Source organism: Alnus glutinosa, chromosome 5 (genome assembly GCF_958979055.1).
Source record: "Alnus glutinosa chromosome 5, dhAlnGlut1.1, whole genome shotgun sequence".
Classification (NCBI taxonomy): Eukaryota; Viridiplantae; Streptophyta; class Magnoliopsida; order Fagales; family Betulaceae; genus Alnus; species Alnus glutinosa.
The window spans coordinates 22,748,504-22,767,995 of NC_084890.1; the positions used below are offsets into that span (position 1 = coordinate 22,748,504).

At 38.4% G+C, this 19,492-nt stretch overlaps 2 protein-coding genes across 2 annotated transcripts; one reads left to right on the plus strand and one right to left on the minus strand.

Annotated features, from left to right (window-relative positions):
* The first annotated feature begins 3,351 nt into the window (after positions 1-3,351).
* Positions 3,352-4,423, plus strand: LOC133869474 (beta-amylase 7-like). Its single transcript, XM_062306487.1, has 2 exons — positions 3,352-3,780; positions 3,880-4,423. Exons 1-2 carry the CDS (start codon positions 3,511-3,513, stop codon positions 4,240-4,242), a joined length of 633 nt encoding a protein of 210 aa, XP_062162471.1. The 5' UTR covers positions 3,352-3,510; the 3' UTR covers positions 4,243-4,423.
* A 1,423-nt stretch (positions 4,424-5,846) lies between these two features.
* On the minus strand, positions 5,847-15,891 carry LOC133868549 (DNA-damage-repair/toleration protein DRT111, chloroplastic). Its single transcript, XM_062305473.1, has 2 exons — positions 14,844-15,891; positions 5,847-6,398 (listed from the first exon to the last, which is right to left on the minus strand). The coding sequence occupies exons 1-2, from the start codon at positions 15,690-15,692 to the stop codon at positions 6,102-6,104; spliced, it is 1,146 nt and encodes a 381-aa protein (XP_062161457.1). The 5' UTR covers positions 15,693-15,891; the 3' UTR covers positions 5,847-6,101.
* Between the last annotated feature and the right edge of the window lie 3,601 nt (positions 15,892-19,492).

Here is a 19,492-nt window from a genome sequence, read left to right on the forward strand (position 1 = left end):
GATTCTCTCCGGTCAGTGCATTTTTAGGGACAAACTTGTCCATTCACATTTCTTCACATTTCTATGAAATGTGAATGGCCAAGTTTGTCCCTAAAAATGCACTGACCGGAGAGAATCCTCCCCATTTTGGACCTCCTAATAAACCATGGATATTTTCTTTAGATGGAAAAGAAATATATATATATATATATATATATATATAAACTCAAGATTTGATGGCTCTATTAATTTGAGAGGCGCGTGGTTGTAAAATAATAAGACATTTATGGTAGTGAAAAAGTAGCATCTGGTTCTGCTGCAGCCTGGCCCTGCTGCCATTATTATTCTCTTCCATGATTACACAGTTTCTGTTATTCTTAACTCCCCCAGTCCCCTGCTTTCTGCTTTCCTCAATATTCCTTTTTCACAACCCCCATAAAATCAGCATTTATTACTTTTTTACCCGCTGGCTGCTTCATCAAAATCTGACCGTTGTCTTGTCTGTCACTTTCTTATCTATTTATCCTCCTTCCCCCTCTTCCTTTTCTAGTAACTCTCATTTTTTAATGTATCATCATTTTAAAGCTAAGAATCATTTTAATGGCAGCACCCAATGTCTTGTCTCATAAATGGACGACACCTCCATCATCTTACAAATTCACCTCCCCCCCCCCCCCCCCCCCCTTCATTAGCATAACGGATCTGAATCAATTGCAAGTTCAATACATAGAGAGATTAGATTAGTTTCATCAGTTAAATCTCCGGATGGTCATCTGTTTCTGAGTGGCGATGCTCTTCCCATTATCTGGTACTGATGAAATTGTAATCAAACCCACGAAGCAAACCGAAAGATTTAACCGTTTGGTAGCTAGGAAAATGCAAGAAAAGCAGAGAAACGAAAACCGAGGCTCAGAAAAATCAAACATAAAGTGTGAACGAACAAGAAGAATGGGCTGGGTATGCAGCGTGTTGCATGTTGAAAACAATGAGGTGTAATTTTTTAGATAAATAGATAAGAAAGTGACAAGACACTAAAATAGGTTTCATACCAAAACACTAAAATAGTCTCAAAACAAACATGCCCTAAAAAAAGGACCAAAAAAACAGAAAGGCTCATATCCGACAAACAACGGTGTGATTTGAGCATAAATAATTGTCAATCAAAAGTTACTCAAAACTACTAATTGCCACCACTTAGACAGCCCCAATTGAATCTTAATCTTGACGAGTTAATCTTTGAAGGTGACTCCCTATTTGTTTGTTAGCCTTCAAAACCTGTCTTCATCCATAGAACGGATTGTAGCCCCAATCCTTATGGGTCCCCGCTCATCCTCATAAAAAATTCAAAAATTCATGATGGCTGATTAGGCATGTGTCGTGCAAAGCAAATCAATACGGGCACTGTCTAGCAAAGTGGTTTATCTATTTTGCCATATTTGGTTGTATCTTTTTTGGAGCAAACCGAAATCGAGTGTAATTAACTGTCTTTATTGCATATAATACAGACAACTAATTGTATCGTATCCAAATCCACAATAAGCCTCCCTCCAAAAATCCTGTACAAACCTCTCCATGATGATGGTTGGGGTTGTTTAGCTTCAAAATTAGAATTCTCAAAAGAAAAAGGGAGCTAATTCTTTACCTATTTTAAAATAACTTTATTCTCATCTAGCCTATTAGAACATAGACCCAAAAAGAGTAGAATTTGAAGTCCATAAAGTTGAAACAAAAGCAAAATAATCAAATTTCTAAAAATATCTTTTTAAGGCACGCGATTTTTTGAAATTTAATTTCTACTATAATTTAGTGTGCGAATTTCGAAACAAATAAAATTGAAAAAGATGTTTGAATAATTTGACTTTTTGAGATAAAATTGAAAAAAGTGAGATAAAATTTGATTTATTTTTAAAAAACCCGAATACTATGGCAAATATAATAAAGATTCTTCTTGTTCTCAAACATACCACTATCTCTACTTTTACCCATTAACAGAAAAAGTGATTTCCCTTCTTTATCAGGAGGATAACATGTAAAGCAAGAGAGATACCTTTCTAAAACCAACAATTCTTTTTCTTACTTGGGATTCATCCTAAACTTATATTCGCGTAATTCGTTAAGTGTGAAAACAAGGTTGCATGCCCGTTATTTCGCATATCAAAAGTATGATTTTAAATTAAATTGTAAAATATATTTTTTCTTTAAAAGTGTGTTTTTTAAAAATTTATTATTTGAAAACATAAAAGGATATTCAGTTTTAAATTGTAAGCATGAATGTAAAAATATAATTTAAAAAATTAAACTGCAATTTTACTAAATACTTAAGGTGCGTTTGAGATTGTGATTTAATAGACAAAAATTACGATTTTAAACCGAATGACAAAAAATGAATTGTTTAAGAATTACGTTTTTTAAAAATTGCGAGTTGAATAGCAAAAAATATTATTTTTCAATATCAAGTAAGGGGTGCTTTTTTTAAAACACAAAATTTTATGATTTCAAAAAAAAAAAAAAAAAAAAAACCACAATTTTAAAGGTTAACATAAATTTTAAAGACTAAACTGTAATTTTATTAAACGTTTAACCGTATTTTTAAAAAATTATTTTTTTAATTTTCACATTTTAAAGTCGTATTTTTTTTTTTTTTTTTTTTTGAAATCTCACGCTCAAGCATATATTTAACTGCATTTTAAAAATTATATTTTATTTTTAAAGAGCACATTTTGAAACCCTAAACCTAAATGATTAAATATGTCTAGTCATCCAATAGCAAAGTCAGTCTTTTCCATTGAAAAGCCATGGAAAAAAAGAAGAAGCTCCATTTCCATATCTTAGTGTCAGTAAGCCTAATCCTCATCATTCACGTACCGTCCTTGCGGCCGCCACACTCCCTCCCTCCTTTTCACGCGACTTTATTAGCACGTAGGCCCACGCTCTCCCAACCCAAACACGCATTTGTCGCTCCTCCACCTTCCCCATCTCATGCAAAAAGAAGAGATATATATATAATCAGGATTCTTTATTTATTTATTTTTTAAAATCTATTTTTTAAAAAATATTTCATATAAAATCTTTTTTTAATTTCAAGAAAAAAAAAATTGTAAAATCAGTTCACCTAATTTACCTAACATGCAATTAATCCCGTACGGGATCGAGATATGCCAAAAAATAATTTATTTCATACAATCGAACATGTTTTCGGTAGTGTAATGCATCAGAACTAATAAAATTATGACTCGAGTCTTATTTAAGTTAGTATTATATTAACGGAATTTTTTTTTTTAGCATATTTGAAAGATCAACGAGTTTATTTTGATACTACATTGAGCTAATTATAAGCGGATTAATTTTACATTTTTTCCAAATTTCAAAACCTCCACGGCTCCATTGATCCAAATCTCTCCTCTATCCTCCGTACACATCTTAAAGCATCACACGTCCACGTGGCAGTCACCCACCTGTCCGATCACGAACCAAAACTTCCCATTTTCAGAACCAGACCACACAAACAGAGGGAAGAAGAAGAAGAAGAAGATGAAGGAAGTGGGAAAGGCAAAGGCGAGTGGCGGGGCGCAGGGGATGAGGAGGACGGAGAGCGAGAGGGAGAAGACGAAGATGAGGGAGAGGCAGAGGAGGGCCATCACCACCAACATCTTCCACGGCCTCAGAAAGCACGGCGGCTACCTTCTCTCTCCTCGCGCTGACATCAATGAGGTCCTCCGCGAGCTCGCCAAGGAGGCCGGCTGGGTCGTCCTCCCCGACGGCACCACCTACCGCTCCTCCTCCTCCTCCTCCTCACCCCATGTATATATCTTCGCTTCTTTTTATTTATTTATTTTTTTTTTTCCTCCTATTTTCTCCCTAACCTTATATCTTTTTACTTTTTTCTTTTTTTGTTGCAAGGGTTGGGGTAATGGTTGTTGTCCGGTTTGTGGGTCGTGGAGAGCGAGCAACAACAGCGCAACGCCGAGCAGCACGGTTGTGCTGGGTGGCGGCGGCGGCGGAGGAGGAGAGTACTGCTCAACCACAGCGTCGCCTGTAAGGGACGCTATGAACAACAACAACAACAACAATGGCATAAGCTCGCTTTACGTCCCTATTGGTGGCGTCGCTACCTCCGATGTCGACGGTGATATTCCTCTTGATCAGCTCTGCATGTACGGTGGGATTCCGGCGTACCCTGAGCATTTGTACGCGCAGGAAGCGAGGGCGTCCAGCCAGAACACGCCGGAAGGGTCTCCTCTGCGCGGGCTGGTTGAAAATTAACGCTAGTAGACTAGAATAGACGTTTACAGAGAGAGAGAATAATTAAGCCATGGAAATGGTATCTGCTAATCTAATGTAATATTGGATTTGGGGGTGATGTAGGAACCCATTTTGTGTAATCACAAATTTGTGTATCATTTTCTGTTTGGCTTAGGATCATTCAATTCTATGTGCTTTCCTATTTCCTCTTTCAATATTTTTTTTATTATTCTCTATGTTATATAATAGGAAAAAAAATATAAAACAACCCCATAAAACATCTGTTTTTAAATAGTCCCGTAAAGTGACAAGTGTGGTAAAGAATGGACACTAACTAACAAAATTTGTCAAGTATTTTGACGGAATTTAACTCCAATAACTAAATTGTTATCTTCGCTTATTCCTAAGATTTCTTAATTATTTTTTATATCGCATTGAGCGATTTGTAATTTAGATTTTACATTTATCAAAACAATTTTTTTATTTTTAAGAAAAAAGTTTAATTTAGTTTGTTTATTTTATTAATTTTTAAGAGAATAAGGGTATTACAAGAATATAATAAAAAAAAAATTGGCCTATTTGACATACTTGATAATTTAATGTATTATTTTAGCACATTTATCGCTTCGTGAGACTATTTTAAAAATAGGTTTTAGTTTAGGAAGGCTTTTTTATATTTTTTCTTATTTAATACATTTTTATCTTTTTGTTTAAGGCCAATGAGGATAGAGTACCTGGTGAACTGTTGTCTGCTCCCCATTTACAAGTTTGATATGATCATCCACCTATAGTCAAGTAATTTGCATTATTACGTTAAAAAAAAAAAACACTAACAGTAGATGCCTGGATAGAGCATGGCAAGTAAGCATAGATGTACGCAAATGCAAAAGAAACATTTCTTGTAAATTAAGAATTGTTTAGCTACTTACTCAGACAAGTGGGTCTTTCCTTTTAGTGAATAGTGCATGCATCTCGGCCATTTTTGTCTTTTTTTGATTTTTAATATTTCGATTTTTTTTATCCAAAAAATTCTTGGAAGCAACTTCAAGCAAAAGATAGAATGACTTTCTTGCTGGAGATTGAGAATAGTAACTTTGATGAAAGACAAATGATTTAACTGGTGGCAATGAAAACAAGTACTTTGTACTGTTCCTGTACATTCTGCCAACTTTAAAACAAGAAAGATTTTCCTATTTTCCTTTACCCAACATCTCTTTTCGGTAATTTGCTTTTCAAAATTGCTTGCCAAGAGAGAGAGAGATAGAGAGAGAGAGCTTGGGATGGCCATTTCCTGAGTTCTTGCCAACAATTTGAAGTTGAATCAACGACTGAAACAATCTTGTTGACCCGAAGAAACATGATATACTCCAACTATGCAGCTTCCAGGGACAAGAATGAGCAACAATTTGGAGAGAGAGAGAGAGAGAGAGAGAGAGAGAGAGAGCTCTTAATAAGATTCCAAGAATATACATGACACTAAAAATTGATCAATCCAATACCATTTTGGCAATGGTTTGTAATAAACCAACCATTAGAAATAAATTATTTTCACGTCTAAGGGACTGCCTTGATAATTTCCTAATCTAGTTTCCGCCCAACAAAATCATAACTTAATTCATGAAGTCTTACTTTTCCAAGGCACAAAATCGAATCAAGATAAATGATGAGCAGGCTAATTGTTAAGATTTGATGATCACGAGTGCTGACAAACATGCCCCCCTCGTTTGTGCTCCTCAATTTGAATGCTACTTACAACAACAAACACAGGACAACTCTTCTCACATTTCCAGTGAAAATCAAAATCCTAGTCTGCTATCTCATCTGTTTCAACAAACCCTAGACAAGGATCATTTAGCTTGCACTAAAAACTTACAGTCAATTTATGTATAACCGGGGATTTCCCCTGGCATTGGAGCCAGCTCATTCTTGCTGAACCTCTCCTCATCATGGAATGAGGCACGAACCACCCTACCTCCAAAGTAGCGACCATCCAGGTCAACAAGTGCTTTGGTTGTTTCTTCTGGTCTCTCAAACTGAACAAATATTCTGACTGCCTCATTGGTTGGAAAATTTTGCTCTGTTATCTCAAAGATAAGAACCCGAGTTACTGTTCCATACTTGGCACACTCTGAAGCCACCTCATCTTCTAGCTCATCATCAACCTCACCAGGCCCCACCTTCAAGACAAAATATTTAGCCATTCTCATCTTTCATTAAAGCAGCACCCAGGTAAAAAAAAATTGCATGAAGACAACAAATGTCACAAGACCACAATTTTCTACTATGACTACTAATAAGTTAATGCTTAATGTTTGAAATCGATTCATTGCTACATCATCAATTTAGAGAGAAAGGGTAAAATGCTTCTTTTTATTTATTTTTCAAAATAAAGGTAGAAAAGAAAAAGATAAACATAATTATACAACACATTGAGTCCATGGAGTTTAGTTATCAACACTCTAGGGAATAGGTTACAACTGGCACTGGGCCGATCCTGCCCAAGTTTTTGAAATATCAGAGGATGGAAGATAGGTAACAGGTTAGCATGGAGTTGTCAACATCACTGAGCCATATAAAAATGAAGCCACTCAACCAATTTTAGAAAATGAGGTATAACTATCAACAAAATATTAACATCCGTGCCGCAAGTACAAACTGAAGAGGGTTTTCCAACTGCATTTTACAAATCTACATTTTCCCGACAACCAAGACAAAGAGTTCCACAGAATAGTCACCAAGAATTATATGTTCGGGTGTGAGAATGAGACTAATTTTGGGAGATACCAATGTTGCCAAATAATGAAAATATGCAAATGCCACTGCTGGAATATATCAACAAAATACGTCTATTTCCCTTGGAAATGAATGAAATATGGCATGACATAATCCCATATCTCCAGCTATTCCATTTCTGCAGCTTCTGTATATATGTTTAGGCAGGTAACATAGTATAAATTATCACAAAAGAATTAATGAGGTTTTGGTTACAAAAATATTTATTTATTTGATGTGATAATAGTTAATGAATTTAGGCAGGTAACTGCCTACCGACTCCTGCTGAGGAGAGAGTTGGTATGGGCCGAGTACCGACTCGATGGGGTCGTTGCTCAACCCTAGTTTATTGTAATTTGCTAGTTCCGTCAAAAAAACAAAAGACAAAAAGGAAAAAAAAAATTATGATCAGGTCTTCAACCCAAGAAGGAACAAATGGCCCAATTGGAAGAGAAATCAGAACCAATAATTTAAAACTTAAGAATTTTACCATATGTTCTAAGACTAAAGGAAATTAATAACTAAATATACAGAAATCTGTGTTTTACCATGCAGAAAAGATGACATGGCTCATGCATACCAATGCATGCGTTGCTGTAGATGTAAGTGTATTAAAACAAAGGAAGTCTAGCCCACATCGAAATTTGAACAATAAAGCATAGTGCTTTAGGAGCCGAGGACCTTAACTTGTGGTAATTTGCAAGTTTCTTATTGGATAATGAACCCCATTCACTACCACAATACATAACCTCCCTTTTGTTGGTCCTTAAGGCTCTATAAGCCGACAAAATGTTCGGATAAATAGTTGGTGATAATGGCAACGAGCAAACACAAACTGTCCTGGCCATTGCAGAAATGATAGTTACGGGCATTAACAGTGGCTGGCAACAGCTGCTATGGCGATTTTGGACTGCTTGTCTTTGCTTCTATGATATTGGCTAGTTGGACCTGCTACAGCAGTTGCCTGTCTTCTCTTTTGCCCTGTTCCTCTATTCCCTCACATCTTGACTGTTTTTATTAGATATATGGATTGTAGCATATGTCAAAAAGACAACACGAAGTATTCTAATAAGATCAAACCCTCCCCTTTAAGAAAGATACATCCTATTCCAACTACCTAACCTTATCCATCATTGTTAAATTGTAAGATCCTATAAGACAATGGGCTTGTGTTGATAATCTGTACTTCAACTCCATCTTCTTCTTATCTTATAAGTTTATAATGCCCAAAAGCAAAGTTGAGAGAAGGGTTTCAGTAATTCATATTTCATCCTTGTTGAAGTATCCCAATGAAATTAAAAATTAAAAATAAAGAGGCAAATAAACAATTTCATATGTGAAAAAGGAGGAGTATTTAGAAAAAGGGTGGTACAACATCAAGAGTTGACAAAAAGCCACAACTTCCTTTGCTAGAATAATAAATAACATTTAAAAAAATGAGGAAGTGGATGAAAAAGATGAAGAAATATAAAGCTACAAGAAGGTGAAAGAGATGGTAAGGAAACCCAAGAACTATCGCAACAGCTTTTACCAGCTACGTTGAAGAAGCCTTGGAAAAGTATCCTAGTGACCATCATCCTTGCTGCCCCAGCCACAGTACAAAAAACCATCATTTTTGCAATGGTATAATGTTCAAACAGTTTCTATTTGCTCTTATATTTTTGTTTCCTTTGTCATCATCGTATTACAGAAATAGTAAATGTTTCGAAGAAAACTTGCACATGACTGAATGAGAAATAAGTGCTCCTAAAGCAATCCATTTTAAGGATGCAACTCAGAATGCGTCAACCCAAAAACCAAACCAAGACATTCCAACCTCAATAAATCAGGTTGATCAAGTTCTTAATGTGTTTGGTCTGGCACTAGCTTTATTTACTTTTAAAAGAAAAGGAGAAAGACTCAAGTGAATGCAATGTGTAACAAGGAGTTCTAGATGTGTGGAGGATAGCCCCGTTGTACTTAATGTGGAGTATATGGAGAGAGCGAAATGCTAGATGTCTCGAAGATCGTGAGAAGACGAAGGAAGAGCTCAAGAACATCCTAATCGAATCGCTTTTTAGTTGGACAGAGGTGTATAATATCTCTCATTCTTTTAACATTTTTGAATTTGTGGATTTTTGTTTTTCTTTATCATGTAAGGGGGATTTTCTATGTATACATCATGTGTACTACGGTTGCGCCCCTATGCGGTTTTCAATGAAATGAATTATTTCTGTAAAAAAAATAAAAAAGTGTAATGAGGAGTTGCAATCTGAATTTTAAAAGATTAAACAAATCTAAGAAAGAGGAGCTGGACCGTTTGATTAAAAAGCTCAATATGGGCCTAGATCACTCTTGGTCGGCTCCAATGACAAATGCTAGCACAAATGTAAGCCTGGGCCACATTGGGTCTGGTTCTTTTAGTGAGCCTGTCAGAATTTTGCCCAATCCCGCGCATGATAATTGTAGATCCAAAACCCGTTACTTTGTTGGTGGATCAATCAATAGGGTCGAATTTTATCAACCAGGCCCAATCCAAAGCCACACTCATCTGAAGGGTGAAAACATGGTCCGGGTCGTACGCCATTCCGGGTATCAATGTGAACTCTTCGAAGGGCGGTCTGAGCTCCGGTGGGGAGGAAAGCATTCAGATCGTCTTGCTGGAGGGTTCTAGAGCAGAGCCCATGCAACTTCGCGAGGGGAAAGGAATTGTGGAGATCTACATTGATTGCTCGGCTGTTGGTGGTGCTTTGCCTATCTTGCCAGAGGATATTCAACCGCAACAGCAACAGCAACCTCAACCCCCTATCTCAGAAACCGCTGGCAGTCAAGTACAAAATATTATTTTTATGCCTCAGCCACCAAGTGCGAGTTCTGTCAACGGTGATGCTTTTGTTGAATGTTCACCAAATGACAAAATGCTAGCACCTGGAGTTGAACCGCCAATCGAGGGCAATTTTTGGGTCTGGCTGGTTGTGAATTAGACAAAGATTCATCACAGTTGGATAACAAGTTGGGTCAGTCGATTAAGGAGAAAATAATAAGAGCACAGGCCAGGGTGGGTGACACTAGCTGTTTGGGTGGAGCATATTCTTCTAATTTGGATGGGTTTGATGTGTGTGGTGCAGATAAGACTGGTGTGGCAGGTTCAGAATTGGCTCTTCTTTCCAAGGATGAGCCCCTTGTGTGTGAACCACTGAGCTACCCATTAATTTGTTGGTGGGTCAATCAAAAGGGTCGAATTTTATAAACCAGGCCCAACCCCTTTACCCATCTGGAGGGTGAAAACGTGATCCGGCTCGTAGGTCATTCCGGGTTTGGTTTTGGGTATCAATGTGAACTCTTCAAAGGGCGGTCCGAGCTCCGGTGGGGTGGCAAGCATTCAGATCGTGTGTTGGTGAGCAGGTTGGTGTACAGGATCATGTATGGGATAGGTGTTGGGGAAAGGGGGAAGTTCCTCAAAAGAATCGTATGGAAGAATGGTGCGAACTGTATTAGCAACTAGTTCCCCTAAAATAAATGTGGAGCTAATACCAGGAACAAGCGGAACATCAATGACAAAACACATTTGGCCTAGACCACCGCAACACTTTGAAAGGTCTGGCACTATGAGGTTGTGCTTTTCAAATGGATCCAAATGGACACTGTTCGAATCTAATCTGGACCATGACATCACTCCAACTGTTGAATTCCTTGAGATGCTAACATAAATCAACTTCAATTTTGTATTGGGAATGACTTGCTCGAATTTGTTTACAAGTCTCATCATGCAAATCATGACCATGCCGTGCAACTGTGTTGGTTGACTTAGAAACTCGAGCATGCAAGGACATCGGGGAAATGTCTAAAGGTTTCCTAGGCTTAGGACAATGCACAACTTCAAGTGGACTCATGCCTGTAGACCTATTGACGGGATCATAAAGTAGGTTGGAAAGTTCAGAGAAATTGACAACCTTAAGGTCGTATGAGAGCCCATAACTTTTCTCTTTTGGTGGCTCCTCTTGAGAATCTACAAAAAACTCTGTAGGTTGTTCGGATACACACCTTACCATACCCACTTTGAGTATTTCAAGACCACTCCTTCGCTGACCTAAACTATTGGTGATTCTCATTTGGTTGTTGAGGTCTTCTAGTTTGTTTTGGATGCTCTTTAGTTGGTCTAGTAAATATTTGCTAAAAGTTTCAAATTGGGTTGAATCCATGACAGATTGATGCAGACTAGATGGCTCTTTTTTTTCTTTTGACAATTCACCAAGCACAAAGAAATATTGATGATAATTTTAAATAGCAAGTGTAATATACCAAGAAAAGGAAGTCAGCATCTGAAACTTCAAAAGTTGACCAATCTCACACTGACAGATCTTTGGGAACACTGTTTGGGATGGGTTGTTGTGGTCACAGATGTGGGCTCCTAAACTGCCTTGTTGCCTCTGTTACTGTGGGCCTCACTTTATAAACAACAAACAACTAAACAAACGTGTTCTGCTTCTTTTATATTCCTTACGTTGACTCGTTGTCCACAACAAAATTCCCTATAGTATCTTCTTTTTCTGTCACAAAGCCATATAGCCTTCTAAAATATCAACTATAGAAAAATGGAGCGACTTGCAAGTGGTGCGACGCAAGGGAGCTCATGGCCTTGCTGGTGAAGCGACAGGTAGAGCCTGTGGGCAGCTGTCGCGGGACTATCTAGGTAGTGGGTTGCTGCGGAGAAGGCTGACAGGCAGCAGTGAGGTGACCCTGTGGTCGTCACAGTACTGTCTAGTGGAGAGGAGGGCGGCATGTGTAAGGCGCAGTGGTTTTGTGGGTGGCAGCGTGTCTGGGATACTGGTTGCTAGGTGGAGCAGCCGTGTGATGGGTGCTGTGGCGCATTGTTTTTTTCCCGTTGGGTGGCGGCAGCGATTGGGTGAGGGTGGATGCAAGTTGCGGGTGGTGGGTTTGGTGTTGACTGGCGGCGCGCAGTGTTGGGTGGATTCTGGTGGGTGGGTTCCTTGCGATCGGTATGGCTGATGGGTTTATTCTGTTTCGTTTGATTTTTTTTGGACGGCGGTGGTTGCTGGTTGGGTGTGGGTGGATTCCGGTGTGGGAGATTCTGGTGTAAACTCATTGTTGATCATTGATTCTTATGGAGAACAATCAAAAACCTGGCTCTAATACCAAACTGATGCGGGACAAACAAGCAATTGAGATGAAAGTTTGAAAAGAGAAGCAGAAGAGAAGAAAAAGCTAAGAGAAGAGAAAATAAACGAGAGAGAAGCTCAGTAAAGACGAAAAACAAGGAAGATAGACGACAACAGTCGATCAAAAGTTTAATTCATCATAAGCTGCTCAATACAATAGAAAATTAGGCTTAAATAGACTAGGAGTTAAACCCTAATCCTAACCAAACTTGGGCTAATGGCCCCCTAAAATTAAGATAAAGCCCAAAATAAAATAATGAACCCAGTCTGAAAAATAAACAATAAAACAAAAACGCAAACTAATGAAAGCCCAATAATGATCCAACTCCCAATCACTCAATCACAAGCTCATGGATTGGGCATCCTCTGATGTTCACGTCTCTATGCACATGTGATATGTGGCTCGGGTTTGGTGTCATGCATCAGGAGGATTTTAAACACGGCACATTAGATTCTCAATCCTCAAATAGGCGCCGATTTCTTTCTCTCCAAATGCTCCACATCAATAGTACAGGGATAACTTTCTAGATGGCCTCTTCGGAGTGACCTCGTCCTCTAGTCTTCCAACAATGAAGCAGCTAAAGCAGTATTCTAAGTATACAATGATCTCAAAAACATAAGCCTAAGCTTGTATAAAGTAAGCTCAACACGGCCAAAAGTTAGATTGGCAGTACACTTAAAAAAATAGTTGGTTGAGGTCTACATGTTGACTAATTTGAAGAAATTGAGTTGGGGATTGGTTTGACCTCTCCTGGAAGGATGCTAACCCAACCCCCTCTATCTTCCCACTACTCCTTTCTCTTTCTCATACAATTAGGTAAACTTTTCCGGCATGAGAGCCTTTTTCTTTTATAGACCCCTAATTATCCACTTCCACGGTACACAAAGTCTATGGTTTCCTGCCCTATTTCTGATGTTTTGTACAAGCTAGCAAATCTCTTTTCCCTTATCATTCTAGCAAGAAAGAAAAAGAAAATGAATTAATTACCTAATGATTTGCAAATCTCCTTTTCATTCGCTCTTTCTTGTTTGCGTTTTATCTTATTTCTCAGATTTCAATGAAATGAAGCTTTTGTCCTGACAATCAAATTCAGCTAATAATTTCACTTCTACTCAGGATTTTGGCCCACTTGAATTACACATCAACAGTGCGATATGCAATCAACCACACAATCTACCTCCTAAACTTTTGGGTTACAACTCACCACAATTTATTTACCATCTCTTAATTTCAAGCAATGTTAAACTCAATAAGTTTTTTTTTGGATAAGTGATAATCAGTCTTATTAAAAGCGTAAGACGCTCCTAAGTACACCGAAAGTATACAAAATGAATGACCTAACTAGAAAGATAAGTAAGAAGTTGTCATACATTTTTTTTTTTTTTGACAAATGAAGTTTGTCAAACTTAATATTAATATCCATTAGTTTGTCACACTGGAAAGCTGCCTTCAATTTTAATATTCTTGGCTTTCATATTTTTCTTGATCTTTTTTCTTTTGCTAGCTAGGTGTATCTCTTGTATACTTTCTTGTGTAATTGGGTTGTGCCTTTGTGCTTTTTAATAAATTTGAGATTACTTATCAAAAAAGAATCTACCTAGCACCACTAACATGGGGAGGAGAGAGATCTTAAAGGCTCTGTAGATTTCCAAATTAGCATAGCTGGAAATACTTCAATTTCCTACCCAATCAAAGCATGAAGGAAGTTTAGTGAATACGCAACTATCCCACACCCATCTGTCTGTTTGCAACGGCCACATATTAATTAATGATCTTTATGTATAATGCTTAGTAAGCATCATACTTAGCAATGTTAAGACATTTTTTGACTACCAATACTGATTTAATCATTTATATAAACACCATGGACCTTGGATAGGCAAAAAAAGGGTCTAGATGTTGCCTGGGCAACACTAAGAATAGCCCAATCTAGCTTACCAACACTATATGTCATTGGCACCACACAATCACACCTTAGCACATGACCATCACATGAGTACACCAAAGCGCTCTGGAACCTCAAATTATCTAACTAGGCCCTATACCAGTATCATGGTTTCCAGCTAGGCAAAGGAATGGTCTACATGTTGACCATACAAGATTAAACTGGCCCTCTTATTGAACCCCTACTTCGACAACATACAATACTTTTTGGCAACTGCAAGCAATTACATGGAATCAGAATGTTTGGGGTGTATGCCAAGTGGATAAGATAGGAAATTTGGAATCATAAGATAAACTGATGATTATGAGAAAATAATATAATATAATCCGATCATTTACTTGAACAACTTATTATCAAGATATAACCCTCTAGAGCATCATACTTAAAGGTACCTCCTATCTGACATAGATTACTGTTATAAACCGCTAGGCAGAATCAATGGGAACTAAATGCAACAAATGAGCAGCACAAAGAAACTGAGATGTTCTAGCTTCAACAAATTGATGCAAACTTTGAATCAGAAAGTGGGTTTTATTGGCAGTGGCATTATAAACAAGCACATAAAAAGTTCATACACTTCAAACATATAAAAAAATCCCTCTTAAGATTCGAAATGTTAGCTAACCAAATTTTCTAGCATCTTCAGTGAAAACGTGCATTTCAAACTCCCATAATTGAAGTTCCAAACAAGCTCTTATATAAAATGGCACCAAGTTTATTAAGAAGTTAAGACGCATATGCATACCATGTTCCTAAGCAGCAAAACCCGAGTGGGTGGCCCATTGAAGTTGACACTCTTCACCTTCTTATCCTGCTTCGGCTCACTAGCATTCACAATCACTCCGGCTCGCCGGTCCGTTTTCTTGGCCATCAAAGGAGTAGTAATCCCCTGCTCCTGCTTGCCAAGCCCTTGCCCCTCCTTCCATCCCATCTTCGCCATCATCCTCTGTGCGGCGGTCATCTGCCCGCCCGCGCCTACGCCCAACCCGACCGTCTCTGACTTCCCGATGCTAAACCCGTCTCCACTGCTCGGCGGCGAAGGCGACCTCGGCACTGCCCCGCTCATAGCCGCCCGCCTTCTCCACGCCTCTTCACCCGAGATGTTCAACCGCGAATCTCCGTAATCCCTCTCTCTCTCCCTCTCCTCCCTCTCCCTCTTCTCCCTCCTCTCCCTCTCCTCCTCCTCCTCCTGCTGCCGCCTCTTTTCAAGCTCCCTCCTCATCTCCGCCTCCATGGCCTTCCTCTTCTTCTCCCTCCGGTACTCCTCGTAGTCGTTCGGCCTCGCCGGATCGTACTCCTCCATCACCGTCGAAGTCACGCCCACCAATGCCGTTTGAGCTGTGTCGTCCGGCACTACGGAATGCGCCGGCACTATCGAGGAAATGGCGATCTTCGGCTGTGCCGGCGCCGAGGCGGTGATCTTGGGCTTGGTTTGGGATTTGAGAATGGTCTGCGGCGGTGCGAAGACCGACAACGACTTGCGGAGGGTCGGCGGCGCCATCTTGGCGCTGCTCGACCATACGGTGGCGTTGCTCGGCTTCTCTTCCTCCGCCGAAGAGGGTGGAGGGAGGTCTCCGTACAACCCACCTAGCATTTCGACACCTGTGCCCTTTTCCTCTCTCTCTCGCTCTAGAATTCCGAGTTTGGGGTCTCAATTAGGGATTTGCGTGGCGACGATGAAGAGGGGTTTGAATCGAATTGAGTGTGAGAGAGTAGGCGATAGGTTGAATTAGGATTAGGGCAAGCCTGAGTGGAGCTAAATTAGAATAATTTGTTTATTAAATTTGATTCATTTATTTTTTTTGTTCGTTTTGATTTTCGAATAGGAGCCGAATCAGTGAAATAATTTATTCAAATTTTATTTTATTTATATAGTTTTTGAAACAACACAATCTTGTTTTTTAATAGATAAATAAAGAACTATATAAAAGCATAACAAAAAATAAATAAAAAACAAAAAATTACAGAAACCAAGTTAAAGACTAGCAAGATAACATTATCCATGCACCAATTCATTTCACAGCCTCGAAGAAGATTCTCAAAAATGGAAGGAGGATGCGGGAATTCTACTAGCAGTGCTAGTTGCAGCAGCTCATGGTGCAAGTTTAAGTGTTGTGTGTTGTGTTCGAGTTATATCGAGACATGTATATAAAATTATATAGGTCAATTATAATTCAATCTCTTTAACTAAACTCTAACTCGCTAATTTCGTGTTGGGTTCATGTCGGGTTTGCAGACTGTGTTGAAAATTGTCAGTCTTGTCTATAAATAGATAACGAGTCCACACCTTGAACTATGAAACACATGGCAACAAAGTTAGTGTATCATGCGGTCTACATCTTAATTTAGAATCTACTTTACAACAAAAGGCTCCACTAGAAAAAAGTTGAAGGAGTACGGATTAAAAAGATCCATGAAATCTACCCGAATAAATAAAGGATGGTAGTGGCACATGTACCACACGCACACTATGGTAGTGCGTGGCATACACATATTGTGACGAAAGATGTCGATGGAAGAAGAGGTAGTCGGAGATGGTGGATGAGAGCCACATGGCTTGTATGGGTGGACCATGGACTGGTTATGGTAGATTTAAAATCCAAACCCCAAACAAAAAAAACTATTGAAGCTAAAAGGAAAATAGAGAATGGAAACCAAAATGAGGCAAATAAATGTTTACAAGGGCACAGGTGCTTCGAATGAGGGAAGCTCAAGGAAGAGCTTCTTAACTCTTGGGCTTGGAGCGAAAAGGTTTTGCAAAGGGGTCCAACAAAATCTTATCCATCCCTTATATAAAATAAATATTATTATTGTTTATACTTTTTATAAGTTTATATTAATTATTAGTTACTTAATTATTAATAAATTTTATGTTCGAGTTAATTAAATACATTAATTCCTATTTGTGAACTTATAAAATTTACTTTTAGTAATTCATATATAATTTTTTATAATAAAAAAGACTATTTATGTGAAGACCCATTTTTTAATATATATACAAAAAATGGAATCGCACAGTAGCATAACAATAAGTCACAAAGCCAACTCATAGCACATATTCCATGATATGTACCTGATATATCAGAATATAACATTTATGCAGCGAATAACATTTATGCAGAGAAAATTATATCTTATGAAACTATCAAATGTTAATTATAACATTCAAAGTTATTTAAATGTCTATATGTTTAGAGCTTAATTAAAACATTGTATACATCAAAGTATGGTTGTACAAAAATACGTGTCACATACGATATGAGCCATTTACAAAATACCAACAAAAGTGGACTATCCAAGTCCGACCCATCTACGACCCTAGCGAAGGTGCCTCAGTCGTAGTATCCCAAATAGTATGCCACAAGGTCATCGTCGATGTCTGTGGTACTTGCAGCCAAAACATTAGCATCTACACGATCGTGATGTTAGTCACACCAGCATAGATGAAAGCATGAGTCCATCAACTCAAGAATGTAATACACATTGATTTTCGCAATAAATCATAAGCATATAAACATTTCTAAGCATGCCAACTATCATAACATTTGAAACATCATAAACATATCATACATCATCATTTTGCTATTCATACTCAACATCATTATCATCACACTATACATGATCACTTTACTATACATTCTCAACTTATACTTTCATCTCATTCTAGTGCCAAAGGGGTCGCAGCCCAATGGTCTTACTTTTTGTCATTTTACTTTACACATTTTTTATTAACTTTCATTTCGTTGTGCCAAAGGAGACGCAACCTAGTGGTCTTTCACTTCTTAATGTCAAAGGGGACGCAACCTAATGGTCTTTCACATCACATTACCAAAGGGGATGCATCTTAGTGGTCTTTCACTTTACTTTGCTAAATGGGACGCGGCCCAGTGGTCTTTCATTTCACTTTCTTTCTCTTTCATTTCGCATATCCTTTTTTCATTTTCTCTTTTCATGTACACATTGATCATCTCTCATGTTCTTTTCACAAACTAACATCATTCTATATTCACAACTCAATCATCATCTCATTGTCATATTAAATTCACATTTTAAACATCATTCTATTTTCACAATTCAATAATCATCTCATCATCATATCTCAAATCAACATTTCCTAATCATTTTTCAAACAACAATTCATAATCACATTTCAAACATCATACTATTCTCACATTTCATATTCATACTCATTCTCTAACTCATATTCACTTCACAATCATCATGTCATGATCACATCTCAAATATTATTTCATCATCATATGCATATAATCAACAGAATGTTTATTTATAATCAACATATGCATTGCAAGTAACTTTGTTTTCGTCCAAAGAGACAGACAACATGGACGGAAGGTACTATTTAGCAAAGTTGGCTAGATTTGGAAGTCTAGTGCCCATTTTTCAACACCTCTCTCCTACCTTTAGTCTTTTGGCGGGCAACCATTGATTCCCGATGAAACTCCTCTTCGCTAACGCTGGCATCCAGGATAGCCAAAAGCGGAACCTCATCCTCATCACTATCTTCTGCACAATCCAAATGTATATCGGGCGGACAAACACCCAAAGGGAAAGGGAAAACACCATTCTCCCCATCCCATACCTCATCGCTCTGATCCCACACAACAACCTCCTCGGAAGGATCAAAACCAACCGACCACTTCTGAGACTCGAGAGCAAACCATTTACCCTAAGGTCCTCACCTTTTTCAGCTGGTGGAGAGACGCAACGACCCAAATAAGAGGGAACCCCTACCACCTCATCTTCCTTAACAACTAGAGTTGACGACGACACAACCGACACTTTAGGCGAAACTTGCCCGGCCAAACTCGAGTTGAGAAAATCCCTCCGTAAGAAACCTCTCAGTAGAAGAATTTGCTTAATAACATCCCTCACAGAAGCTGCATTGTCAACAAGGAGTGGCACCCGAGAGCTTTGCACTAGCTTAGACTCCAAAGGGAGCTCTGACTTAGGAGTGGCACCTGAGAGAGGAAAAGGAATCCCACCAGCAAAATCTAACCTCATCGCCATCACATAATAGAAAATAAATGCTTATCCATTTTCACAACTCGACCTTCCCTAGCCTTCCTATAATAATTGTAGAATGGCTTAGAGATCAACGCCATTGGACAAGAAAGATGTAGCCTCTCTCCTACCTCAACAACCCTTGAGGAGGAACCACCAGAAAAGAGGTGAACCGGAGCCGGAGAAGACACCTCAAGCTTGAGAGACGCTTCCAAAGATGCCGAAGCTGAATCTTGCACAAGCAGCCAAGCAAAGATGCCAAAAGAGAAGGACTAGAGCTCACAAGGACATTGCTTATAATTTGCTTTTAGGGCTATAATTTTCGGTAGTTCACTTGTTTAAATAGAGCTTAAAATTGGTGTTTCTTCTATT

Bases quoted from the DNA above. Each gene is read 5' to 3' on its own strand.
- LOC133869474 (XM_062306487.1), top strand. From the start codon at position 3,511: ATGAAGGAAGTGGGAAAGGCAAAGGCGAGTGGCGGGGCGCAGGGGATG. The intron at 3,781-3,879 runs GTATATATCTTC...TTTTGTTGCAAG, and splicing joins CCTCCTCCTCCTCACCCCAT to GGTTGGGGTAATGGTTGTTG.
- LOC133868549 (XM_062305473.1), bottom strand. From the start codon at position 15,692: ATGCTAGGTGGGTTGTACGGAGACCTCCCTCCACCCTCTTCGGCGGAG. The intron at 6,399-14,843 runs GTATGCATATGC...TTTGTCTTGAAG, and splicing joins TTTTGCTGCTTAGGAACATG to GTGGGGCCTGGTGAGGTTGA.